At 44.6% G+C, this 26,885-nt stretch overlaps 1 protein-coding gene and 1 long non-coding RNA gene across 4 annotated transcripts in view; one reads left to right on the top strand and one right to left on the bottom strand.

Moving 5' to 3' along the window:
• Nucleotides 1-7,429, bottom strand: part of LOC113242481 (uncharacterized) — a 14,688-nt gene extending 7,259 nt beyond the window's left edge. The window contains exons 1-3 of one of the 2 annotated variants that reach the window (XR_006407949.3): nucleotides 7,076-7,429; nucleotides 2,489-2,641; nucleotides 182-286 (exon numbers count right to left, since the gene is read on the bottom strand). This is a non-coding gene — a long non-coding RNA (uncharacterized LOC113242481). The remainder of the gene's footprint in view (nucleotides 1-181; nucleotides 287-2,488; nucleotides 2,642-7,075) is intronic. The other variant, XR_008960350.1, reaches the window with a different exon arrangement.
• On the top strand, nucleotides 6,495-26,885 carry ELK4 (ETS transcription factor ELK4). Of its 2 annotated transcripts, XM_026480512.4 has the most exons (6): nucleotides 6,495-6,691; nucleotides 7,989-8,114; nucleotides 13,468-13,683; nucleotides 14,772-15,650; nucleotides 17,131-17,247; nucleotides 18,837-26,885. In XM_026480512.4, the coding sequence occupies exons 3-6, from the start codon at nucleotides 13,477-13,479 to the stop codon at nucleotides 18,933-18,935; spliced, it is 1,302 nt and encodes a 433-aa protein (XP_026336297.2). In that variant the 5' UTR covers nucleotides 6,495-6,691; nucleotides 7,989-8,114; nucleotides 13,468-13,476; the 3' UTR covers nucleotides 18,936-26,885. The 2 variants fall into 2 exon arrangements, with proteins under 2 accessions (XP_026336297.2, XP_026336296.2); XM_026480511.4 differs by lacking the exon at nucleotides 7,989-8,114.

Raw genomic sequence — 26,885 nt, 5'->3', positions numbered from 1 at the left:
TAGAAGACCATTGCATCAGTCCTGGCAAGAGACAGTGAGCCTTGGGGACAGCCGTGAAGAGGGGATGGGTGTGAGATATTCTAGAGATTAGACACAACAGGTCATGGTGACCCCTTGTGTTTGGAGAGTGAGGAGGAAGGAATTGTTAGGGATGATTGAGGTGTCTGGCTGGTGCCTTCACCTGGAAGCAGGAAGGAGGACTTGGTTCAGGTGGCCGGTGTGGGTACTGAGTTCAGGTTGTATATTCTGAGATGGAGGGTTCTGAGGACATCCAGGAGAAGAAATCCTGTAGGAAATTGGAGACAGGGATCCAGAGGTCAGGGGAGAATTGAGGGTCAGAAAGAAAGGTTTGGGGTCTAACATTTGGGTAGTGAACAAAGCCGTGGAGAGAATGAGGCCCCTCACGGGGAGTGTACCGAGGGACCATCACCCACAGCCAGAGGCCTGGGGCAAGTCCAGAACCCATTCTTCAGAGCTGGCGGAACAGAAAGCCCGAAAGAGACCAAAACTGGTCAGAGAGACAGAGGGAAACTCACAGAAGACAAGGGAGGCCAGCGCTTCGGGGAAGGTACCAGGAAGGGACATCTAAGCCTGCTTTGGAGACCTGGGGATATTTACCTAAAACGGAGAGGTCTAAGCTGGGCTCAAGGAGGACTAGGGGTGGTGGGTGGGACAAGGCCGGGAAGAGCCACTGGTGGGGACAGCAGGCACATTCAGGAGACTGGAGAGTGAGTGGCAGCTGAGAAGGGAGGCAGCAAATAGAAACCATTATTTTTTGAAGTTTGATCCTGAAGGAAAGGAAAGAATAGGCTGATGGTGGAAGGGGAGTTTTCTTAGGATGGGTGGGACCAAACTTGTTGACTGGCGGGATGGAGAAGTGAGAGGGTGAGAGGGTAAGGACCTGAGAGAGGCAAGGGGATGGAGCGGGAGGATGCGGGGGGTGGGGTTGGGTAAGTTTTGGGCACCCCGCACCTCCCACCTCCCGTCTGCGTCTCTGAGCTGGGTGCCCCCCTTGGCCTCACTGGTCCAGTTGCTCCATGAGCACTAACTGGGCAGCTCCTGGCAAAGGGACGGCAGCCACGGGCACTGGGCTGTGAGGGTGACTGAGACCGAGGCTCTCCTCTCAAGGACTCAGTCTGAAGGGTGGAACAGACAGAGAAGGTGAGCGCGGGGAGCACCGCAGGCAGGGGCAGCACTGGCCGCGATGGAGACGATGGAGGTCACCAGCCCTAGAGCAGGTGACATCTGAGCTGAGCCTAAAGTCTGCCCTAAAGTCTGCGTGGGGCCGGCGAACCGGAAGAGCAACCCGAACAGAATGTTTCCCTAGGAATCCCCTCCTGCTTCTTCCAAGGCCTGGCCCGCTCCTGTGGTGCTGGGCTGAGAACGGGAGGCTCCTCTCCCTCTCCTCCTTCCCCCCAGCACAGTCCTCGCCCCTAACTAACACCCCTCCTGTGTCCGGGTGGGTTTTAGCCCCTGGTCTTTTAGGAAACTTCTAAAGAGAATTAGTCATCTCCTTGGCTCCTTAAGTATCCAGGGTAGAGCATTAGCACATGGCTACTGCTTAAATATTATCTCTATCTCTGTCTCTATCTCTATCTATCTATATCTGTATCTATCTATCTATCTTATAAAGCATTAATTCTTTTTTGTGCTTTCTCAAGCACAAAACCTGAGATCAAGAGTCACATGCTCTACCGACTGAGCCAGCCAGGCGCTCCCCAAAATATATTTTTTGCTCTGAAGTTTTCTCAGGCCTGAGGACCACTATCACTGTTAGTAAATTCTCAAGGGGGCCACTGGCAGGGTTAAGGCGCAGAGGTAAGGGAGGGAAAGGCAAAGTAGGCCAAGAAAGAAAGGTCAGGCTGAGGGAGACAGCTGGGGGGGGTCAGGGGGGGCAAGAGAACAAGGGTGAAGGGTATACACAGCGGGGAGGGAGACAATTCCAAACAAAATCTAACCAGAGCTCTCTTTGCCATGAAACCTTGCCTTTGGATTCTCTTCCATTCTGGGAGAACCCCCTCTTCTCCCTCCACTTCAGGGCTCTCCCTTTGGAAGCTGATTTCTAGACATATTCAGTTACATGCATCATGGCTGCATTTTCTGAGCAGCAGGAGAAGCTGAGAGAAAGAAGTGGGGAAAAAGCCCTACAGTTACCCCATTTTACGGGGTGAGCCTAGACAGAATTTAAATTTCCTTCCCTTGAGCGTCTGAAGGAGGGAAGCTGCTGGCTGTGTCACACTTCTGAGCTGGGTATGCGGCTTGCCAGCTACGCGTCCTTTGGCATGGCAAAACTAATTCTGTTTCGCAGCTGGGTAAACAAAGTAAGACAGAAAAAAGCTGGCGGCACACATTTTTGAATTAGCACCAAATGTTTCAAACTCCACCTCTTTCAGGAAATGTTCCTGAATGCAGTGGGAGGTGGTAATTTCCCTCCCTCTCCCTCCTCACCACAACACTGCCAGGCTCCAAGAGCTGCGCTTACCCCTACCTTTGTCAGTCTGACTGTTCCTTCCCCATCATCTCTGGATCCTTGGCTGAATTTCTTGTCTATGTCAATAGGATCATAAGAGATAATGCGAGAGAACCGTAAAACTGATGGTCTCCGAGGGCGTCAGTGTTGCGGGTCCACGACTGAAAATTCCTGAAAAAAAAAAAAAAAAAAGAAAAAGAACAAAGCCTTCTGGTGGTGGTTCCTGAATTAACATTTTTGTTGTTCCTGAATTAATTTTAAGTGGAAAAAAAAATTCCAGCCAGTTATCATAAAATTTACAAGAGAGGAAACAAAACTTCTGGCTTCAAATTCAGAGAGTTGAATACAACGAGTTTAGTCAAACCACCCAGAATCTTACATGCCTACCCACAAGGTAGATTGTCAATCAAGTTACATCTTTTCCAAAGGGCAGTTAGGAAAGAAGTGATCAGTTCTGTCCTCTTTCTCTAATACATATTCCGCAGCAATTTTCATAACCCAGAAAAAATACATGTATCAAAGAACAATTCGGCTCGGGTTATGATCTCAGGGTTGCACGATTGAGACCCACGTCAGGCTCTGTGCTAGGTGTGGAGTCTGCTTGAAGATTCCCTCTCTCCTCTCCCTTTACCTCCCTCCCTCCCTCCCTCCCTCTATAAATAAATACATAAATAAATACATAAATAAAATAAAATCTTTTCAAAAAGATATTAGTGGAGGAGGAAAGAAGTTGACTGGGTGTAGAGTCCAATGAAGCAGAGTATACGAAGCCATTTCTGAGGTGTGTTTGGGACGGGTCATGAAATGTGTTAGATCCGTACTATGCCCCAGGCAGGGAGCTGCGATAAAGTCATGTCTTGTCATGTCCTCTCTGGGAAAACAGGGTGTTGTGTGAGGATTACAGTTAGCGCTGAAAGATGTTTCCATGAGCTTTCATCATAGTCTAGAGGCCACGAGTACCTTGTTCAAAGGCTTTTTCATGGGTTTTCTCTGGACCTTGAATACCCTCTGATTATAGGTCTTATTGTTGGGAATAAAACTTCTTTGCCCAGAATAATAGTCTTGGTGTAAAGATCATTTCTAACCATCACGCCACTGGTTGTCTTTGGTGAATTTTAGGGCCTTGATCAGTAGTGGGGTTAGCAAATGCTGCCAGATTCAATATCCAGTTAGCCTGCATTTTAACTTCAAAGTTAACTTTTCCTTTGGCCTTTTAAGCCCCACGAACGTAATAACTATAGGGTCACTGAACAAGAACTCAAAGCCTACTTTGATCAACTGTCTTTTTCTTTGCCTCCATCCACTACAGACTACAAGTGAAAGGTATGAATAGCTTTTATTTTTAAAGATATTGAAAGTGAGGCCCAGAAGGGATAAGTCATAAAGATTTTCTCAGGAGGATCAAGCTTGGAGTTTAGGGAGATTGCAAGGCGAGAACTCAGAAATCCCCAAGTTTTATTCCTTCATGACACACACGCCACAGCTTGCTTCACATCTGTCCCTATCTGGAGCGGCCGATGCTTTTTCTAACTTAAGGCTCTCTTCTTTACTCCATGTGCTGCAAGACATTGTCTGGAAGACAGGGCAGGCAATCGGATGGTTCCGTGCTTGCTCAGAGTCCATGAAATATTTCTTAAGGAAAAAGGGACCTTAACTTGGGGGTAATGACGAGGCAGAGAAATAGGGGAGAGGGAAGGGGAACTTGCTTGGAGAATAAATAATCATAACGAGATGTTACTGGGATAGGAAATGTCATTAAATTAGGGGAATACGGGTGGCAGCGCTGGAGTAACTAAAATGGTTGAAAAACACAACTGAGGGCAGGGCAGGCAGAGAAACATGTATGAAACCACTTAAATAAAATCTGCAAACTTTGAGATAACCCTGAGCAGCCAAGGCTACAACTAGAAATCTATTGAGTGGGAAAGTGACCAAACAAGATAACAAAAAAGCAACATAACCACCATGGAGTTTGCAAAAACAACCATCTGTCGTGTGAGGAACCGTGGAGAGAGATTCTGTATTTATAGAATCTTGAGTGGGAAAACCGGGCACATTAATCAACTTTTTCCCCCAGTTCACCAATCCGAAATCTGACTTTTCTAGTTTCTCTGCTGTCAACATGTACTGTTAAAAAAAAAAAAAGTCAATTTAAAAACAGACTTGCTATGACTAATTTAAGAACTCCCAAAGTAGGCTCTTTTCCAAAAATATACTGCAATCGACAAGACTGTCAACTCTGTCTAAAGGAATTGTGATACCACCGCAGACCCTGAGGCTGAATCAGAGGTTTCCTGCTAGTTTGGGCAGAGCAGGGTAGTCCGTTGAAGAGTTCCACAACCCTTAACTGTTCTTGGTCTAAGGCTTAAAATGAAATCTTTCTATAAACAAATGTTTCCAAAGGTGTCGCTTACACAGCCTACCTTAATAATACTTATTTTTTCCTCCCGGTTTCTAAAATGGAAACTGTTGCGAGGAAACATTTTATATCAGAGGCCAAGAGTGCTAGTGTTTTTCAGTTATTGCACGTTTCCTTTTAATGAAAATGTTTACATCCTCTGGTAAAATTATTTTTAAAAAGGTAACATCTTTGGTAGTGTTGCTTTTACAGGAACACCTCTGGGTTATAATTACTCTTAGGGTGGAGGAGGTTGGTAATAAAATGAAGTGTTAATTCTCTTCCAAAACTCTACCAGGGATAATAGGATCACACTTCATTCAGTGAGTTCAATTAATTTTACCTTGAATTCAATTGTGGGGGTGAGGTGGAGGCAAAAATAAATGACATCACCATTTAATGGTGTCTACTATATGCCAGGAAACGCACTAAGCACATTACAGTCTTTATTTCATTCAATCTTTTTAGCAATGCTGCACATTATCATCTTCATTTTACACGAGGAACTGAGGTTCAGAGAGGTTAAGCAACTCTCTGCAGGTCTTACAGATAGTAAATGGCCATGCAAAGTTAACTCATGCTGGCCTTCTGGTTTCTTGTTAAATAGAATATGCAATCTATTTCTTCGGGGTTTGTTCAGCAATCCAGCTTACTGACTGTGCATCCCTTCTGCTGCTAAATTACTCAAGTAGTCTTTAGTACCAAGTGTGATTGGTTCCTTAAGAATTCTATTTAACAAGAACCTATGTGCTAGAAACTCTGCTAGGTGACTTGTGCACCTGATCTGCTTTAATCATCACAATTCTAAGAGAATGGATTCTCTCTGCATTTCATAGACGACGAAAGTTTTGGGAAGTTAAGAAAGTTACTAAGGTCTCCAAGATAGTGAGGGGTAAAGCCAAGACTGGATTCCAGATCTGACTCCATTTGTCAGTCCGCGGGCCAGTGAGCCACAGTGCTGTTAATATTCATGGAGGCGGGGTGTTCCTTGTGTTACTAACTCCTCCGTCCACTCAGCTGGGGAAAAGGCAGGACGAGTGGCCCAGGAGAGAGAAGCCCTCACGCTTCAGCTTCGCAACAACAGAGGTGGTCCCCTGGACCGCCGCCCGGCGAGCGCCCCCCTCTCTCTCGGACCCGGGAGAGGCGGAGAGGCCCCCAGCTGTCCGGAGTCCTCCCCCCCCCCCCCCCCCCCCCCCGCAGATGGCAGCTTTGGTGCTGCGGACTCGGTCGGACGCTTCAGCAAGCCGTTAGCAGCCACTCAGTAGTCCGGCGGAGAGCGGCGAGTGCGGAACTCCAGGGGGCAGCCGCACTGCGCCCCAGCTCGCCCCCGGGACCCCCGAAACCCAGGCTTAGAGCGGCCGCCGCTCACGACCCCGCACCAACAGCGGCTCCGCCCTTCCCGCCCCCGGAACTGACGCGTGGAGGCAACGGCGTCTGGGAGGGGCCCCGACGTAGCCGGGGGGTTTGAGAGTGGCGGCGGCCACGGAGCGACTGGCAGGCTGGGCCCCGTGGAGGAACGCCCGGAGCGCGCGCCCGGCGGGTAGCGGCCCCACGACCCGCGCCGCCGCCGCCGCCGCCGCCGCGTGCGGGGGCGGAGAGGGCGGGGCGCGAGAAGCCGCGGCGGGCGCGGCGGTGGCGGGCGATGCGGGCGGCTGCGGGCACCCGGCGGGCTCGGGTCGGCCGCCGCCGCCTTCTTTGGCTCCGCCGCGGGGGTCGCAGCGGCTGCCGCGCCGTCCTCGAGCTACCAGCGTGAGGAGGCGGCGGGCAGAGAGAAGCATCGCGCTTGAGGCGGAGACCCAGAGGGAGCCCCGCGCGCGGCCTCGGTGAGCGGTCGGCCCCGCGCGCCCCGTCCACCCCGCGCCCCTTCGGGCTTTCGCGGCCGCCGCCCCCCAGCTGCGGGGAGCGGGGAGCAGGGGCCGGGGCCGGGAGTGGGGGGGGCGGGCAGGCTGCACAACAGGAAGTGAGCGTGGCGGCGGGGGCGGGGGCGGGCGCTCCCCTGGGACCCGCCCCCGGCCCGCCCTGCCCTGCCCGCGGCCCCAGCCCCGCTGCGCACAGGTGGGCGGCGGAGCGCCGGGTCCCCAGCTTCGCCCCGCAGGTCCCTGGGGCACAGGGTGGCAGTGGCTCTTTGGCCTGGGGAGGGGGCCGAATTCTGACTCTTTGTGGTGACAGGAAGTTGGAAAATGAAAGTACAGTAATTGAGTGCTTACCAAGGCCGCGTGAGGTTGCGGCTCTTCCCCGGACTTTGATCTGCTCTGGGGCACACGGTCACCGAAGTTTCTTCCTCTCCCCAAGCTCGCTGTTCATCCGGTGTCAAGTTTCATTTCTTTTTCTACTTCTGTCCCGCGAGCCCCCTCCCCCCTTGACTTTCCGCTTAATGTACAGCTGCCGCGAGGCTGGTCGCTTCTTGGTTCCTGGGAGGATCAATTGGAAACATCTTTTGGGGGCGGAATATTAATTAACTGGCCTTGGCAGGAAATAAGGGGTATTGTTGACTGACTGAAGTAGTCAAAAAAATACACAGTTGGCTTTTTCCCAGGCTGTTGCTATTTGAAGTTTAGGGCATTCACATGAAGACTGGTCTCTTCCTCATCCCAACTGTGGATGGTCCTCCCTTCCCCTTGCGGGCTCCCAGCCACTACCCCAGTGCGCGGAGTACTTGGTGCTTTAATATTTAGGACTGTCAGTGGTGTTTTCATTAAAATGTGTGTGATTCCGTTCACCCTCTCCCACCTCCCCGTCAGGAGCTCCCTTCTCTGATTTTCCTTAAGCGTTAAAAGTATGAAAGTGAAATCCATTACAGTCTTATGGAAATATTGTCAAGTTTTACTGCAATAACTATACTTTCAATATTTTCTTAATATAGGGTACTGTACAGTTAAGAGATTTCCTGGTTTTCGTAAACGACGGTGATTTTAATTTAAAACTAATCTTGATACATAATTTGGTTTTGTTTTATTTAAGCAGCGCGCTGAATTTGGAGACCTTTAGTGTTTGGGTCTTAGCTGCTGTTTCTGAAAAATAGTTGGGCTGTGGGTTACCACAGCAACTGGGCTATGTGTATTATAAACATGTTTAGGGTGGAAAAAGTTTCATTTACTAGAGACTTCCTTTCCCTAATAGGTTATTTCAACATGCTTTCTTTCCGTTTACCTCTGGGATTGATCTGTCTTTGAAGTGTTAAGGCAGAATCAGTACTGTTTTCAACATTTAACTCCTCGAGGAGATCACACTCTTTCATCTGCAGCAGTTGAGTATTTCGCTCCTTCCTTATACTCCTGAAAAGCTCTTCTAAAAGTGTAATTTTAGAAAACTTGAATTTTTCCGTGAAGGAAAATAAAGGTTTTTATTGATAAGTAGCTAGAATAAAATTATTTGTATTTTTCGACTTATTTCACCTTTTTAATAACTGTTTTCTGGAAGTTTTTTTCTTTAGTTCTCTTTTATGGCTGAGGAAATAATGAATTTCATATTGCTAGCCCACTTTTAGAAACTGAAATGAAGAGGTTCAACTTGACTGTACACCCAGAGTTCACCAACTTTTCAGAGTATGATCTGATATCAAAATTGAATGAATAAAATATTCCTTTACTCACTGAAGATGTCCATTTTATATGCATATTAGTTTTTTGCAAAAGAACATTCTTTTCCAGTGCTTCATTCCAAAACCACAATGCCCTTTGATTCTAAACAACCTTGTATCCCAGAGGCACTGTAAAGTACTAAAAAAGCATCGGCATTTTCTGCAACAGTTAGGTTCTGCCCCGAAGTATCAGCAGCAGTTAACCAACATTTGACTCAATACATGCGCTCCCCTAATAACCAGAAGGGAAGGTAGAATTTGAAAGGTGAAACCTGAACCCCTATGGGTGCATGTATACTTTGGGGACCCTTCACTTTGCCCAGGATGGCACTTATGTGTTCATTGTGGAGATGGCAATTATAACCTTAGCCATTATAAACCCATGGGGCTCAAGCATTGTCTATATGATAGGTATTAAGACTGGGATTTAGTTTGGGAATTTTTCCAAAAACAAATGGAATTACAGTCACCAAATTTGTAGTCATTTTGAGATTTCAGTTCTCTGACCTTCATCTTTTCCCTTCCCTCCCGCTGTCCCCTCGCTCCCCGTTTCCCTTCCCACTGGTGTATTCTCTCTCCCTCTCTCTCTCTTTCACACACACACACACACACACATTCACACCCCGACCCCTATAAGTATTGGGGCGGTGGGCATGGAGCCCAATGCAGAGCTTGAACTCAGGACCCTGAGATCAAGACCTGAGCTGAGATCAAGAGTCTGATGCTTGACTGATAAGCCTCCCAGGAGCCCCCCTAGGCATTCTTGTTATGAAGATGATATCTGGAAATATAGAGACAGTTCTTGGTTAGGCTAAAATTTACTAGGGAGTAGTTTTCACAGGGTTAGACTAAAAAAAAAAAATTTAGACAGGAAATTATGTGATTAAAAAATAACTAGCCATGAGCAGACATCATTAGAAGAAAGGGTCTCTGGTAATTTGAGAGGAATAGCAACCCCCCCCATACTTGATGGATCATAATATAAAATCACTCTTTTTTATTTAAGCTCTATGCTCAACCTGGGGCTTGAACTCACAATCCCAAGATCAAAAGTCACATGTTCCACTGACTGAGCCAGTCAGGTAACCCCTAAACCTACTCTTTTAACTCAGCTTAAGTGAGGCTATGGGAAAGGTTAGTGGGCAGGGTTACTTAGCATTAAAGCAGCACTTCTGTTTGTAGGCTATTATCACTTAGTATCCAGTTGTAATACTTTACAACCTACTGGTGATGTGAATGCAGTTACCCACCTAGGGAGTGGTTCTCCTGATGAACAGAGTTTGTGACTGACTGTGATGAAAGAGACTTGGATTCATGGGCTCAGCTTCTTCATTAACTGTGTGACTGGGGACGTCTCCTGCTTCCTGTTCTTTTTTATTTTCTCATCTCTGCTTTTAGAAGACAGTATCTGTAACCAGCTTCAGAGTGACAACTAAGGATTATTGGAGGACATTTTGAGGGTCTCGGAAAAGTTCTCGAAACCCTGCTGTCTTCCACTACAGTTTCTCATCTCCTGCCTTTTTTGGGAGCAGACATAGTTGACCTTTAAGGATCCCATCCTTTGTGAGTTACACGTTGTTAGAATTAGGCTTCTAAGGCCTACGCTTTTGTAATATTTGTAGTGTTAGTTTTTAACATCTTTATTGAGATAAAATTCATCTACTGAAGTTGTACAGTACAGTGGTTTTAGTATATTCAGAGAGTTGTGAAACCACCACCACAATCATAAGTTTAGAATATTCACATCAACCCAAAAGCAGTCACTCCCCATTCTTCTCTTCACCCAGCCCCTAGCAACCACTGATCTACTTTCTGTGTTGAATACATTTCATATAAATGGAAATACAACATGTGGTCTTTTCTGGCTGACATCTTTCACTTCATGTGATGTTTTAGAGGTTTGTCCATGTTGTAGAATGTACCAGTACTTTAGTCCTTTTTCTGGCTGAATAATATTCCACTGTGTAGTTACACCACATATTGCTTGTCCATTCATCAGTTGATGGGCATTTGGTTGTTTGTACTTTTTGGATATCGATATGGAATAAGGCTGCTGTGAACATTCCTGTACAGGTGTCTGTGTGGACATGTATTTTCACTTCTCTTGGGTATATACCTAGGAGCGGAATTGGTGGGTCATATGGTAACTCTGTTTAGCATTTTGAGGAACTATCACACTGTTTTCCAAAGCAGCTCTACCATTTTACATCCCCACCGGCAATGCCTGAGGGATTCACTTTCTTTACATCATCCTAGCCAACACTTCTTACTGTCTGTCTTTTTTTTTTTTTTTTAAGATTTTATTTATTTATTTGACAGAGATAGAGACAGCCAGTGAGAGAGGGAATACAAGCAGGGGAGTGGGAGAGGAAGAAGCAGGCTCCCAGAAGAGCATGGAGCCCAACATGGGGCTCGATCCCAGACTGAGCTGAAGGCAGACGCTTAACAACTGAGCCACCCAGGCGCCCCTACTGTCTGTCTTTTTGATCATAGCTATCCTAGTAGGTGTGAAGTGGTATCTTACGTGGTTTTGATTTTCAGTTCCCTAGTAACTAACGTTGAGTATCTTTTCATGAGCTTGTTGTCAGATTGTCTTCTTTGAAGAAATGTCTTTGCAAATCCTTTGCCTATTTTCTGTTTTTTTTTTTAATTATGAGAATTCCCTTTTTTTTTTTAAGATTTTATTTTTAAGTAATCTCTACACCCATTGTGGGGCTTGAACTCAACAACCCTAAGATCAGGAGTTGCATTCTCCCCTGACTGAGCCAGCCAGATGCCCCTAATTATAAGAATTTTGGGGGAGCCTGGGTGGCTCATTCAGTTGAGTTTCCAACTCTCTTTTTTTTTTTTTTTAAAGATTATTTATTTATTTGACAGAGAGAGAGACAGCCAGCGAGAGAGGGAACACAAGCAGGGGGAGTGGGAGAGGAAGAAGCAGGCTCCCAGCGGAGGAGCCTGATATGGGGCTCAATCCCAGAACGCCGGGATCACGCCCTGAGCCAAAGGCAGACGCTTAACGACTGTACCATCCAGGCACCCCGAGTTTCCAACTCTTGATTTCAGCCCAGGTCATTTTCTCCGGGTCCTGGGATTGAGCCCCATGTGGGGCTCCATGCTCAGTGGGGAGTCTGCTTGAGAATTTTCTCTTTCCTCTCCCCCTCCCCCAGCTTGCATGCCAGCTCTCTCTCTCTCTCAAATAAATAAATAAATCTATTTTTTAAAAAGATTTCATTTACTTATTTGAGAGTGAGAGGACAAGCAGGGGGAGGAGCAGAGGCAGAGGGAGAAGCAGGCTCCACTGAGCAGGGAGCCCCATGTGGGGCTGGATCCCAAGACCTTGAGATCATGACCGTATCTGAAGGCAGATGCCCAACTGACTGAGCCACCCAGGTGCTCCAAATAAATAAATCTTAAAAAAATAATTCCTTTAGGGACAGCTGGTGGCTCAGTTGATGTTAAGCATCTGCCTTCAGCTCAGTTCATGATCCCAGGGTCTTGGGATCGAGCCCCACGTTGGGCTTCCTGCTCAGCAGGGAGCCTGCTTCTCCCTCTCCCTCTGCCTGCCCCTCCTGTTGCTTGTGCGTGCTCTCTCTGTCAAATAAATAAATAAAATCTTTTAAAAAATTCCTTTATATATTTCTGATGCAAGTCCCTTGTTTGAAAATATTTTCTCCCATTCTGAATATTGCTTCTTACTTGATGGTATTGTTTGCAGCAGAAAAGTTTTAAATTTTGTTGTAGCCCAACTTACCTATTTCTGTAGTATTTTAATGGAATTGATTTAATTTGTTTCCAAGTCCTGTTCTGGTCCATTGAGATCTCATTCCTAGCTAAAGAAAGGAAGGTTTTTCAGTTTTTATGTGTCTATAGTTCAGTTATAGGCTTCTTAGGATGTTCTTTTATATATTTGGCCAGAGTTTCTGCCCTAGGGAATTCTTCCTAATAGATGGGGTATGGTTTTGAAGTTTTATAAGGAAAATAACTTTGTGAGAGCATTTCTTTGCTGCTCCGTTGCCTAAACCAATGGTTATCAACTGGGATGATTTTGTCTCACAGGGGAACTTTTGGCAACGTCTAGAGACATGTTTGATTGTCATGACCAGGCAGGAGGGGTACCGGAATCTAGGGGATCAGAGCAGCTACGGTGCACAGGATAGCCTCCAGGAACAAAGAATTCTCTGGCCCAAAATGTCAGTAGAGCCAAAATTGAGAAACTCTGGCTTAAACAGGGAGATCCTAAAACCCGAGATCTTGAATGATTTTTCATTTCATGTCTTGATAATCAAATAAAGGCCACTAATCAAATAAAGAAGGCTCTATGGGGGCATCTGGCTGGTTCAGTCGGTAGAGCATGTGACGCTTGATCTCAGTATTGTGAGTTCAAGCTGAGCCTCCTTTTAAGAAAAAATTTAAAAAGGAGTAACCCTGTGGGCAGAGTGGTGACAGAACTTGTAAATTAAATCAGGGAGCATTTTCTGAATTTTCAGTGCTGCCAATTTAAATGTAAATTAATTTATGAGAACGGAAACTATTTGGAGAGACATACCCATGGAGCAAAAGTAGATTATTCCCTACATCTTCGGGCCACCATGAGACGCACACGGTACTCCTGGCAAATAAACCAAGTTGCTTGATTTAAATGCTGGTCTCTGAGGCAAACTCAGTAAGAGCGGTACACTCTGGTGACCGGCAACCATCGGACTGCTCCTGTGACTTACGGAACTAACTTCGTCTCCCAGCAAGACTTTCTTAAGCAGTGTGGCTTGCTTAAGAGTTTGGACTCTGGGTCCAGATTGCCTGGATTTAAATGTCAGCTCCACCATTTACTTGCTTGGCCTCAGACAAGTGACTTAACTCTTTTCTGAATCAGTTTTTTCAAAGGTGAAATGAGGCCGCAGCGGCGTCTGTTTTGTAGGATTGCTGTGGGAATGAAATGAAGGCAGAATATGTTCGGAGCGCGGTGCCTGGCATGGGGTGTCCTGGGAGTGTTGGCTGTTAATACTGTTGTGTGTCTTTCAGCTCATTGCTATGGACAGTGCTATCACCCTGTGGCAGTTCCTCCTTCAGCTCCTACAGGAGCCTCAGAACAAGCACATGATCAGCTGGACCTCCAATGATGGGGAGTTCAAGCTTTTGCAGGCAGAAGAGGTGGCTCGGCTCTGGGGGATTCGTAAAAACAAGCCTAATATGAATTACGACAAACTCAGCCGCGCTCTCAGATACTATTACGTGAAGGTAATACACGTCCGCCTGAGACAAGAATTGTTCCTCTCTTCTGTTGAGGTTATAAGATACTAATATCCTGGTTTATTTTTAAACCTTTTTAAATGAAGTGTGATTGACTATTAGTTTTGGGTGTACAACGTAATGATTTGATATTTGTGTCCATTGCAAAATGATCACTGTCCTGTTTGATTTCGATCCGCTTTATTTCGTCACTTCAGCAGTTGGGAATTAGGATGAAACATGTAAATGTTCCAGCCCTCTTTCTGCAGGCCCACTTCTCATGCATGTGTTGTTCCTAATTGCAGTTGTCTTTAAAGAAAAAGTGAGTATAGGGTTGGAATAAGGAAAAGAGAATTTGAGATTCTTGAGGATGAAATAAAACATTCTCGTGTATATTGTAATTGAAAAGTTGTCACATATATGCTTGTTTTTTAGGTTTACTTTTTACTTTTTAATTTTATCCAGAGAACACAAACTAAGGCCTTAAAGAATAGCTGTTAATACACAGATTTGATTTCTTAATTAAAATTTATTTTTAAATTTCTTATTATTTTGGATACGTTCTTGGGCTCTGAGGTAAAATGAATGGCTCCAATGGATAGAATGAGAATGAGAAGCTGAGATCTTAATTTCTTTCACCTTTAAGTGATTGGTCTTATCAGTTTTCCCGAATGGGGGTGTGAGGTAAGAAAGAACTGGAACTTTGGAAGGAAGTAGAAGGCCCAGCAGAAGTAATGTTCTCTTCCTTTGTGCTTACTGAGGATGCGAATGGCTGGTACCTTTGGAATTGTTTGAGACTGGAGTTCAGTGATCTTTGCCTTAATACAGATAATTCGGTTGAGGGTGTGAGGCAATTGAAACCTCTCTTTCATGTAGCATATCATTGCAGTTGTTCCTAACACATTTAAATACGCTCAGCTTATGCTCCGTAGCGCTAGGACCTGGGTTTGGCATGGCTAGATAAGTGTAGGTGATTTTGAAGCTCTTAGAAGTAAACCCCTTGCCAAATAGAGACCTGTATCAGGTCAGCATCTTCATGGGCTGCGGGAGGTACGTTTACAAGAAAGTATAAGCATGCTTATTTTATTTATCTACAGAATATCATTAAAAAGGTGAATGGTCAGAAGTTTGTGTACAAGTTTGTGTCTTACCCAGAGATTCTGAAAATGGACCCACTGACTGTGGGCAGGACTGAGGGAGACTATGAAGCCGTGAGCTGCGGGGAAGGGGGCAGCAGCTCCAGGGACCCCGAGAACGGGGGCAGAGAGAGGCCCCCGCAGCCCGGGGCCCGGGCCTCCAGCCGCAATGACTACATACACTCCGGCTTGTATTCTTCCTTCACTCTCAACTCTTTGAACTCCTCCAATAAGAAGCTCTTCAAACCCATGAAGATCGAGAGTCCAGCTGAGAAGCTGGCAGAGAAGAAGCTGCCCCAGGAGCCAACACCATCTGTCATCAGATTCGTCACAACACCTTCCAAAAAGCTGCCCGTTGAACCTGTCGCCGCCGCCCCGTCGGCCGGCCCAAGCATTTCTCCGCCTTCAGATGAAACTCTGCAAGCGCTGGAGACTTTGGCTTCCCCCAGACTGCCTTCCCTGGAAGCCCCGGCCTCTGCGGCCAGCGTCGCCCCCGCGTTTGCCGCGCCCCCCATCCCGTCCGCCTCCCCTTCTGGGCAGGAGCCCCCCACCCCCAGGACACCTTCACCGCCGCTGAGTCCTAACCCCGACCTCGACACCGACATCGAGTCAGTGGCCTCGCAGCCCATGGAACTTTCAGAGAACTTGTCACTGGATCCGAAAGACCAGGATTCAGCTTTGCTGGAAAAGGACAAAACAAGTAATTCCTCAAGATCCAAGAAACCCAAAGGATTAGAGCTGGCACCCATCCTCGTGATCACGGGCAGTGACCCGAGTCCACTGGGAATCCTGAGCCCGTCTCTCCCCACGGCTTCTCTTACGCCAGCCCTGTTCTCACAGGTAACCACCTCTTGTTTTCTGGCGCCGCCGATGGTTGCACTGACTCACTTTTAAAACAAATCCCGAATTGATAACCTCCCGTCCTCCTGCGGCTCCTTCGGTCTGTCTGAGAAAGGCGGGCTTTGACCCTGTGAAAGGAATCCAGTTCTGCACCCGATGAGAACTGTGGCCGCACGAGGCTGGAGGAGCGTGGGCTGCACAAGAGCTCATGGGCTCTGCAAGCCAGAAATAGTTGTCCACTTCCTCCTAAAGCAACTATTCTCTCTCCTCTTTTGGGGGGGGGGGGGGCGTCTTATAAAACTCATTGGTATCTTATAAAAAAAAATAGTGATAATGTCAAAAGCTAGAAAACAATAAGTCCTGAGAACCTTAAGAAAACCAACTGGTGGGGGGCGCCTGGGTGGCACAGCGGTTAAAGCGTCTACCTTCGGCTCAGGGCGTGATCCCGGCGTTCCGGGATCGAGCCCCACGTCAGGCTTCTCCTCTATGAGCCTGCTTCTTCCTCTCCCACTCCCCCTGCTTGTGTTCCCTCTCTCGCTGGCTGTCTCTATCTCTGTCAAATAAATAAATAAAATCTTAAAAAAAAAAAAAAAAGAAAACCAACTGGTGGGATGTTAACAAGTTTGTAGTTGCATTAGCTATTTCTTAACTTGCTCACCTATAACATTTATTTATTTATTTAAGAGAGGGAGAGGGGGGTGGGGAGGGAGAGGAAGAGAGAGAATTTTTTTTTTTAAGATTTTATTTTTTTTATTTGAGAGAGAGAGAGAGAGTGAGCATGAGCTGGGAGGGTGGGCAGAGGGAGAGGGAGAAGCAGACTCTGCACTGAGCACAGAGCCCAGCGTGGGGCTCGATCCCAGGGCCCTGAGATCATGACCTGAGCCGAAATCCAGAGTCCGAGGCTTAACCGACTGAGCCACCCAGGCACCTCCCCCGTAACATTTAAATAGATGACTCCCAGACCTCCCATTACTAAGGAGAACTGTGTTTGTGACTTCAGTTACCCGTTATTTCTCTGCACTTGACCAGGTTGGTTTCTCTATTTGGGAAAGACCCTACAAAACACAGGTTAAAAAATACTTCGCCCTTTATCTTTCTTAGGTTGTAAAAATAATTTCTGAGCTTTTCCTCATAATAAAATTTCAGACATACTTAGCAGAGAAGAGGACACTACTTGAGTTCAGGGTTGGGGTGCCTGGGTGGCTCAGTTGGTTAAGCGTCTGCCTTCAGCTCAAGTCATGATCCTGGAGTCCTGGGATTGAGCCCCGCATGGGGCTCTGTGCTCAGCACGGAGTCTGCTGCTCCCTCTCCCTCAGCCCCTAACTTTCCCCACTCGTGTGCACGTTCTCACTGTTTCTGTCTCTCAAATAAATAAATTTAAAAAAAATATTTGGGTTCAGGGCTATTGGTGTAGTGTTATAAGGTGGAAACATACTCCTGATGAGTCACTTAGTGACCGTTTTTGTTTTGCGTATTGCAGACGCCCATCTTACTGACGCCGAGCCCCTTGCTCTCCAGCATCCACTTCTGGAGTACTCTGAGCCCGGTCGCTCCCCTGAGTCCAGCCAGACTGCAAGGTGCTAACACACTCTTCCAGGTAAGGCACCTACCAGCCTGTCTCTTGCAGCTGGGGTCTGCCACATGAAGAAAAAGGCCAAAGGCAGTGTCTTCACTCCTCAGTCTCATCATCGTAAAACTTCTGTTTAATAAATGTGCTTTCTGAGGCTTAATTTGCCAGGCAGCAAACAACTGACGGATATTCACAGCCGTGCTTCCCTTTCATTCTTGACTGTTAGACACACTTCAGTTAGACCAAGAATTGTTCAGTACTGTAGTAGATTTTGAACCCACCCAATTTCTTTGTCATTTTAAATGCTAGAAATCCTTTTTTTGTGTTTTTTTTTCTTTTTGGAAAAAAGGAAAATAGGCGTGTGTGAAAATTTGTGGGAAAATCTGCACATATATCTCCTCTTTTACCTGAGGATTTTTTAAAAAGAGAAAACTTTTGAGAATGTTCTATCAGATACTCCTGTTTCTCGCTCATTTAGAATTGAGACTTATCAACATTTAAAATATATATTTTATTTTATTTATTTTTTTAAAGATTTTATTTATTTATTTGACAGATAGAGACAGCCAGCGAGAGAGGGAACACAAGCAGGGGGAGTGGGAAAGGCAGAAGCAGGCTCACAGTGGAGGAGCCCGATGTGGGGCTCGATCCCAGAACGCCGGTATCACGCCCTGAGCTGAAGGCAGACGCTTAACCGCTGTGCCACCCAGGCGCCCCTAAAATATATATTTTAAAAAATGGATATTGTATTATCCCTTAACTGAGATCATAGGAAAGGTCTCAGAGCTTTTAACCATTATTTTTCCCCAAGCGTCTAGACTTTATAACTTATAGAGTTACTTTGGTTGATTCATTCACTTACTTAGGGATGACTCACTGGGAGATTTTCTTGTATTTTGCAATTTAACTTTTCATTTGTTTTTTTGAAAATGAACTGGGAAGGACAAAAGAAAATTAAGTCCTTCTATGTTTGTTTGTTTGTTTGCAAAAAGTTCTAAATTATTGAATAGAAAGAGTGTTGAGAATGTTTCAGATTTTATTTTTACATTTTTCTTTGCCTCTCACAGATAATTGAGTTCTAGAGTGATCTGAGACCTTAAGCAAAGCCACAGTGCTCACACAGTTTCAGCTTGGACTCTCCCTGTAGAACTGGTCTTAGAATACAGGACGGGGAGCTCTGTTCTAGGATAAACACCCTATAACTATTTGCATCGGTTATAAATAGAGTTCATAGATGGGCATCTCTTTCTGGACCTCTTTTTGACGGTCTGTGATTTGCTTTGTAATTGAATTATACTCTAGTTCATGAACTTTGTAAAACCTTTGTGTGAAGTTAAACGTAAACCTGTATGCCTTAGGCTATGAGGGAAGGTTTTGGTTTGTTCTTTCCATCAAGGTAGGCCAGAGAGTGTTAATATTTAACGTGTAGGACAAACAGTTTTTTTCTTTAAAGTTTTTGCCGTGGCATCATATTTTTCCACGATAAATGGTTACTACCTTTGTCCCATGAGCCACTGCAGGTGGCTTTCACGTTCTGCCTCGGACTGTAGCAGGGACAGAAAGTGAAAGTTGGGGTTGAGTAATAGGATAATAACGTGTTTTATTTTCTTTCTTAGTTTCCTTCTGTACTGAATAGTCATGGACCGTTCACTGTGTCTGGCCTGGATGGACCACCCACCCCTGGCCCATTTTCCCCAGATCTACAGAAAACATAACCTATGCACTTGTGGAATGAGAGAACCAAGGAATAAAGAAACAGAGAGACATTCAACATGATTACATTTGAAGTGAGCGGTTAATAGTTCTACAATGCTAATAATAGACTATTGTGATTTTTGCCATTCCCCATTGAGATGCCTTTTTAAGATTCCCTTTGAATATGACTGAAGTTGGACTGTATATAAAAATGCCTTAATTGGAGTTCAAACTCCACCTCCCTCTTCCTTCCTTCACTCCTTCCTTCACTCCTACCTTCCTTCCTTTCTAAATATTTTGAGCTTTGTGTTAAAGAAATTTTTGGTGGGGTTTAGCAGCTAGCTATGCTTTGCAAGAGCAGTTAAGAACAAAGTTACTCCTTTTGCCTTATTGGGACCCTTTGGCCAGGAAAACAATGAATGCTTTGAGTGTCTTATTTGGAGAGATGTGAAATGCAGTTGGCCGTATATTCAGGACTAAGTGTGTTCTGTGGAATAACTAAAAGTGAGCTGTATACAAGCAGTGAAGGAAAAGGAATCGTTCCTGTTCACACAAAGTAAGATTGGAGGAATATTATTGGAGAGATTCTATTTTGCTGTGAAGGGTAGCATACTAAGCAACTCCACAGAAAGACTCTTACTTACCTTTATCACAGTGGGTTTCGTAGCCATAGGTGTGATTTCGTCTGAACCTGTGAACAGAGCGTGGAGCCTAGTCTATTTCAACGTAGGAAGATGTTTTAAACCTGGGGTTTAAGACAGTGTTTGCAACAACCAGTGAGACTAGGGGACCCCATCTCTAGCACAGAAGTGCCGCCGACTCTCTGGGTGGTATGATTATACCCCCGTGGTACACAGCCTGGTAAGTGATGGCTTTTAGGGTGAAGCTGGGTTTTGAATCTGGAGGTGTCTCTGAGTCAACATTCAGCTGAATGACTTGAAACAACATGTGGGGCTGTCCCAGTTAGAAGAGACTTTTTCTTTTCTGTTCATTTTACCCTATTTTCCACTGCATTTTTACCTTCTTTTAAATTTAAGGTTGTTAGAGGTTGTGATAGTTTTAAAGATGTTATTAGGAAGATGAAAAGCAAAGCAAAGCCTCCAAATCTGTGGTCAGGTAGAGATGTGTTTATTCCTTTGACAAAAGTTTTTTTTCAGAGAGCGGCAGAATTTGTTTGGAAATGCTCACACGCAGGGATTGGATTGTTCACATCAGTAGTGAGAAACGCAGGCCTTCATCTCTGCGTTACCACATTTATAAAGTATTAGCGTATGGTAATCAGTGCCAGGTGTGGGCGGAGTTGTGAAGCCTCCAGACTGAACTGATACCAACTTCACAGTGGAATCTTCTGAAAACTTGGCTTTTAAAGTCTAGAGTTGATTATATGCCCCCCACCACCACACTGCCCATTAACCTCATCTTTTAACTCTAGAAACAGTTCTTGTAACTGAATCCCATCCACTAAGTGGAATGAGGGAGTAAGGATTTGAGGGCTCAGATGGACACTGAGACAAACCAGCATCTTCCAGACGTGTAATGCTCACTTTAAATATGTTTCTGCGCAGTGTAGAGAAGCTGTAGTGTGAGGCGTCCACACTAGGCTAGTAGCGGCGGAGGGACGGTATTCAGGGAGCTGTCTCTGTATTTGTGGTGTGGGAGCCCTGTCAGCGGTTCATTTGTGGTCACCAGTCGGAAGACCTGTTCTTGAGGGGGGCTGTAGCAGTGTCGCAAGGCCGTGTTCCGAGCGATGGCGAGCAGACGATGGCCCTTGGCTCCCACATGGAGTCGTTTACTCTGCATGCTTCTTCGAAATCGGACCTCTCAGCAGCACTTTGGAATAGTTTTATTAGGTTAATGAATATTTTGTACTTTCAATGTAAGTATTGATGGCTTGGTTTAACTAGGTATTTTTAATTTTGAAAGCACAAAAGTATTTTATCTTTTTGAAGTAAAGGAGAAAAGCCATTGGTCATTTTCATAGACAGTATCTTTGAAGATTAACTGTCGCAGCACAGGGGTGCCTGGGAACCAAGGGCACCATTAAAACTCAGTCACAGCAGCTTCCTACGAGCGAGTTTTAGTGAGTCCTCTGTCCTGCAAACCAGCCCCGGAAGCCTCCAAGAGCGCGGGCCTCAGGAGACTGATGATCTGCTTTCTCTTTGAGAGCAGCTGACGTGGAGAAGTGTGTGTGTGTGTGTGTGTGTGTGTGTGTGTGTGTGTGTGTGTTTCCTTTTTTCAATGAAAGTTTACAACCTTAGCTCAAGGGTATGAGGCAGACCGTTCTGTTTGTAAACTACCTCCTTCCTGAAAAAGTCTCAGCTTCATGTTTTTGGAACATCCAGGGTTGTTCTTAGCGTCAAAAGCTGACAGACCACTTCAGATCAGTATTCACTAGAGAGACTTCTGTTTGGTATCTGTAGCTGGATTCCATCACGAGGCACTTCGCCAGGATGATGGCTGGTGGGCAGAAGTAGCCCAGAGTAAGGTAAGGGAGCAGGTTGAATGAGTTTTTTAATCATCTGTGATTATCTTATTACCTTTTCATCTGCTCTGGCCCATATCTACTCATTTGTATGCTGGGAACATACAACCAGGCTCTCTGAAGGGGGAAAAAAAAGAAGTCCTGAAATTGGAGCATTGGCTGATTCCATGATGTAAATGACTCCCCCTGTGGCTGAATTTAAGCCACTGCCTTAGAATCGAGCAGGGGTGAACACAGAGCTGCACACTCAGCCGGCATCATTCCATCCCAGGGGTGGATTTTCACATAATTTCTAACATCATTTTTTTCTCATTCATATGCTGATTTTTTAAAATACAAAATTAAAATCACATGTCTAACTTCAGTAATTTTTTTTAATGGTTTGTCAATGCTTGTGTAATATAATATTCCTCATGACGTATTCTGTGTGTTCTAACAAAGGTGAGAACTTCCACCGATTTTTAAAAATACATATGTAAGGGAATAATCCAGAAATCCTCAAAAAGTCAATGTAAGCCTCTTAGAATTAAAATATAGTTTAACTTTTCCACATTTTGATGGCAAAAATATGAGTATAAATTTTTTCTTCAGATTTTGATGGGGAAAGTAAGCCCATGAGCCCATCTATATACACATGTATATATGGTGAAAGGGTACGGGATTTTTTTTAACTGGAAGAATTCCTTGACGATTTACATACTGTATTAGAGGTCCAAAAAGGCAGGTGTGTTGAGTCTATTCACCTGGCACAATTTCTGGTTTTCTCCATACTGTGTGTCACTCTGGCTTGGAGGGGAAAGGAAGTCAGAGGCTTGGGATGCTGTGGCCGTCACAGCAGGCTCTTGGTCACAGTGTCACTACAGGCCCATTCATAGCTGGTGTTATGTGAGGTTTGGCCTGGTAACCTTGTTTCATCCTGATCTCAGAGTATTTGTTAGGATTGTGAAGTTCTGAAGTCAGTTTTGTATGTTTCTAGGGAACACAAGCACCTGGAAGCACCCCCTGGCATTTCAGAAAAGCGGTCTCCAGCCTTTGTGAGCACACACCTTGCTCAGTAAAAGTTTTTGAACGCCATTTTCCTATTGCAGAATCAAACGTGTGTAAGTTAAGTTGTGAACCGCTGTGTGAAAGTCATGTACATTATAAGACGTACACAAAAATCGGAATTAAGGATGGTATAAAAAGGAAATCCTGACTGTAAGTTCTAGTATTTTCTTCTTGCCCCCAGGAGATTGTCTTGTGCGCCTTCTGGCAGCATGCACTCTCTACCTTAAAGACCCCTGACTCGGTATTGTGTCTAGTCCGATCTTGAAAACAGAAGGTGGATGCTTTTGTTGTGATATACGGAGGAATGCTTTACATGTTTGATCTGATTTTCTTGTCATATCTCTAGAAGTTCCATTTGGAAATCTTCAGGAAAAGTTGTCTTCAACTTCCTGAAATGTATTAATTCTTTTTCATACATAACCCATTACCAGATGTTCTCCAGAGCTTCCTGCATAGTCTTTTTGACAACCTGTTTTCTTTTCTCTCCAAATTAGGTATGACTCTGTAATTGACTTTTATTTGACTACTCTGCCTACAAACTTCTTTTGGTCTTATTAATGTTCTATTTTACCAACGAATTCTGAATTATTTTAAGTTGCTTTATGCAAAACTCTATAACCACCTCCATTTTCTTGCTGCATTCATAAGTTTTGATTTTTTTATTTGTTGGAACATTTCAGCATCTGAAGAAATACTTTCCTTGACGGGCCAGTGCTACTTACCACTTCACTTACTTGTATATATTTTAGTTATACCTGCCAGAAATCTAGAATGGTGCTCGGTGCCGCTCTTAGGCGTGTAGACCAGTCTGGAGACGAGTGCATGTGTCTTTGTGCAGAAACCTGGAGCTCCAAATGAATCACCAAACCAACGGGAGAGTTAAAAAAACTACTCACCGTGTTAGCTGAGGGAAGGACAGAACACGTTATTTCTAAATGGAGCTGAGAAGTGAATTGCTCACCCCACAGTAGGGAAGTGCAGGTCAACATGAACTACCTTTCTTTAGCGGGTGCCCTGACCCGAGAGTGGGTTCTATGGAAAACATTTTAGGAATTACCTTCTTGGTTTTGGATCAACAAATAAATGTGGTTAGTTCTAATGCTGCATTACCTGAAACAAGGTGCCCTGTTATTCCTCTTAGGTCATCAGAATTCTGCTTACCAAAGTTTGAAGTTTTTAATCTTAGAATCTAGAATTCTTGTGGGTGGTAGTGTATTAAGCAAGAAAAGAAGGCGGTTTGATTTCATTTCTCGTACTTGGTGGAACCTGTAAGCACAAAAGTCATGTTTTGACCTGTAAACAGAGCAGTCTGAAAGGTGAGTTGTTGATGTGGTTTAAATGTTCCATTTGAAGCTGCCAGTTCCATCAGGCTTTTCTGAAAAAAAAAAAAAAAAAAAAAAAACCCAAACCAACTTGCGATAGATTGATGGCCTGCCAGAAGGTGGCAGTCGCTGGAATGCTGCCATTTGTCATCTACACGGGGCGTCCCGGAGTGGCTTGTGTGAGAGGGAAGGTGTTGGCTTTCAGGCTTTCCAGAGAAACCAAGACATTCGAGCTGTTGTTAACATCGTTTTAAGTGAACCCCCTAACAAAACTCTCGAGGGATACAATCAAACATAGTAACCCTCTTGAACTCTAGGTGTTTTTAGTTCTCATCAGAAAGTTTTATGAGGTTTAAAATTTTATTTTTAAAGATGTAATTGGGAGACGAGAGCATTTCCTTCCAAGTCTTTCTGGTGTATCGGCTGAGTACCTGTGTACGTGTGGGTATGCTGCTGTTCTGAGTGTGTGCGTGTGCGTGTAAGTAAATCTTTCAGAGGGAACATACAGTTTTCTTCCTTTAGGATGGCTCCTAGGCTATTTTATATAAATCTTAAAAAAAAAAAAAATTGGCCGCACTTTGCAGTTGCCACTTTTAAAAAATGAATGCCCTGCACATTTATTTTTAAATCCCTAGAATCATAGACTTTAAAGGCTAATTGTTGCCACCATTTTAGAACTAGAAGGCTGCACGTGCCATGTGCTGAACGAAGCCAAGTTGACCCGTTCTCCTGGCGTGTGCATCACTGCCCTTTCCTAACATTTCTACACTTCCACTTTTGTGTAGAATCCTCATTCTGGTGGGGTCGTCTCAAGTTTCTCAGGGGTTTATACTAAGAATAGTATTTCTAAAGTACAGATTTGACCGTGAATTGATGAAATGGTGGGAGTTCGGGCACCGTAGCCTAGTTTATCCTTCTAAACTGTACCTAAAAAGCATTAGCAGAAACCTCAGAGTATCTTGGGCTGAATGTTCTTTTCAGCTTTGCCTTGTTTCCCATCTCATAAGGGCCCATTCTGACTCTTGTCCCTCCAGGGATCATGAGCCCTGCTAGGACAGGCCTGGGACCTTCTGGACAAGGGTGGGCGTGGCCTGTGGCTGGGCCAGAGTTCTAGCCAGTAGAATCATTCAGATAAGCCTAGAGTAGAGTTCAGGGGTGGGAATGCCACGTACTGGTATTAAATTACTTGGCACTTTTTGGGGCACCATTATTAGCACTGTTTTGTTATTAATAACTGGAAGCACTTAAAGATTTTGTTTAATTTTGACCTAAGGATACTGAGGGTCAGAGAAGTAATGTTTCTCATTTATGTTTTCTGGAATTAAGACTCTTTGGAGAAGAGACAAATAGATTACCAAATGAGCCATTCTTTCAGGCTCTGGAAGGTATGATCTTTCAGCTAGGAAGTTTTAAAATCATTTACAAGCTTTTAATACTGTGCTTTGTAAAAATGTATGACTTTTTAAATGATCTGCAGTTGATGGGGTACACTCAGCTTTGTAAACTATCCACTTTCCTGTTCACTCGTCGTTGCTTATTGTCCGTTAGGCGGGGGACATAGTCCCTTCTAAGACATTTCATATTTTCTGTTTTTGAGGGCAGTATTACCAAGGCCTTTATATGTACATTACATTCAGTGCTTATGTGAGAAGTAGCAATGTCTTACGAACTTCCCTGTTCACGATTAGTGAAATTAACTAATATGCATATATGTAAAGATAGAAATTAATACAATTAAGTTTTTTGATCACTCGCGGCCTATTGATTCGGTCTGGCCATTTGATTTTCCTAATCACAGTCATATCGGCTTCTGCACTTTTGCCTTCATGTAGTTTCACTGACCTCTGTGGGTAGGGAAGATTAAATGTGAAACACTCAGTCCAGTCATTCTGCTACTGGTAGCTTTGGTTTGAGGTGAATACAATTTTTGACAAAATTAGTTTTTTAGAATTCTACCCTTTATCGGACAGATAATCAAGTTGGCTTAAAAACAAAAAGAAGTGTACAACTTTGCATTTTGAAGAATAAACCAGTAATTTTCTGTGAGCTCTACTGGATCTTCAGGTGTGGTTATCACACGGAAGTTGAATGTTATTAAATAGTCAACATTTGATTTCCATCCACCCCGTGTCTGATGCGGAAGAAAAGCATATGGCTGCTGTGGCATTAACACCGGAGAGGAGAATTCTTTTACATCCGCATCTTAGTTTAGGAGATGCGGGAAAAAGAACTTGTCAAGGGTGCTTTTCTCCAGCCTAGATCAACTTGACTGAGAAGACCGTTCCTTCGTTGTTTATTTTCCCCCTTGTTGAAATCGATCTCTCACAGTATCTAGTATCCACCCCTTCTGTGTCCGTGGAACGCTTCTGTGTAATGCAGGCGCACACCTACCCAAAGCAATGAATGAGGGTAACGCGTCACTACTACCTTGTCTTAACGTCCGTGAAATTTATGTTAGGGAGACTTTCAAAGTATTAAAATCGCTTTTTTTCTTCTTCCCCAATACCGCAGTTAATATGATGGTAACCGCTACCATTTATTAAAATCATACTGATTGTTGGTGCAGCTGGAGAGAAGCAGCCGTGTCTCCTAGCTCAGCAGTCTGACCTAGTCTGTCGGGAAACAGAGGGGTGATGTTTTAAGGCTGATTAGGATTGACCGTAGCCAGAGTCTCGAACTCTGTTCGAATGCGGCAAAGAACCTTCACACAGAGCATAGGTAGGCGAGGACGACGTGCTAGCACTTTGAGGGCTTTATGATATGCTGCTTTTAAAAGAGAAGAGTGTAGCTGATACTCAGTGCATCTCCAGACGTAGCAAGGCGTTGCTCTGATAACCAATCAGGTGATCGGTTTTTCTATCACTTCAAGTTTTATGCAAAAATTTTGTTAAATTCTGTAATGGTGATGTGCGCCTTTTTAGAAAGATGATGTGTAAAAAAAACCTATTTTTATGCAGGAACTGACAGAGGAATTTGCTTTGTATAATGGCAAGCTAGCTTTAGGAAAGCACTGTAGCAGATTAACTGAAGTCCAAAACTATATAGATATGTTAATAGGTATATGTGCAACTAGATATGGACAACAATTGTATTTTTTTAAATAAATATTTTTAACAAAA

Source organism: Ursus arctos, unplaced genomic scaffold (assembly GCF_023065955.2).
Source record: "Ursus arctos isolate Adak ecotype North America unplaced genomic scaffold, UrsArc2.0 scaffold_2, whole genome shotgun sequence".
NCBI classification, from domain to species: Eukaryota; Metazoa; Chordata; class Mammalia; order Carnivora; family Ursidae; genus Ursus; species Ursus arctos.
This window is presented reverse-complemented; position numbering and strand designations above follow the sequence as displayed.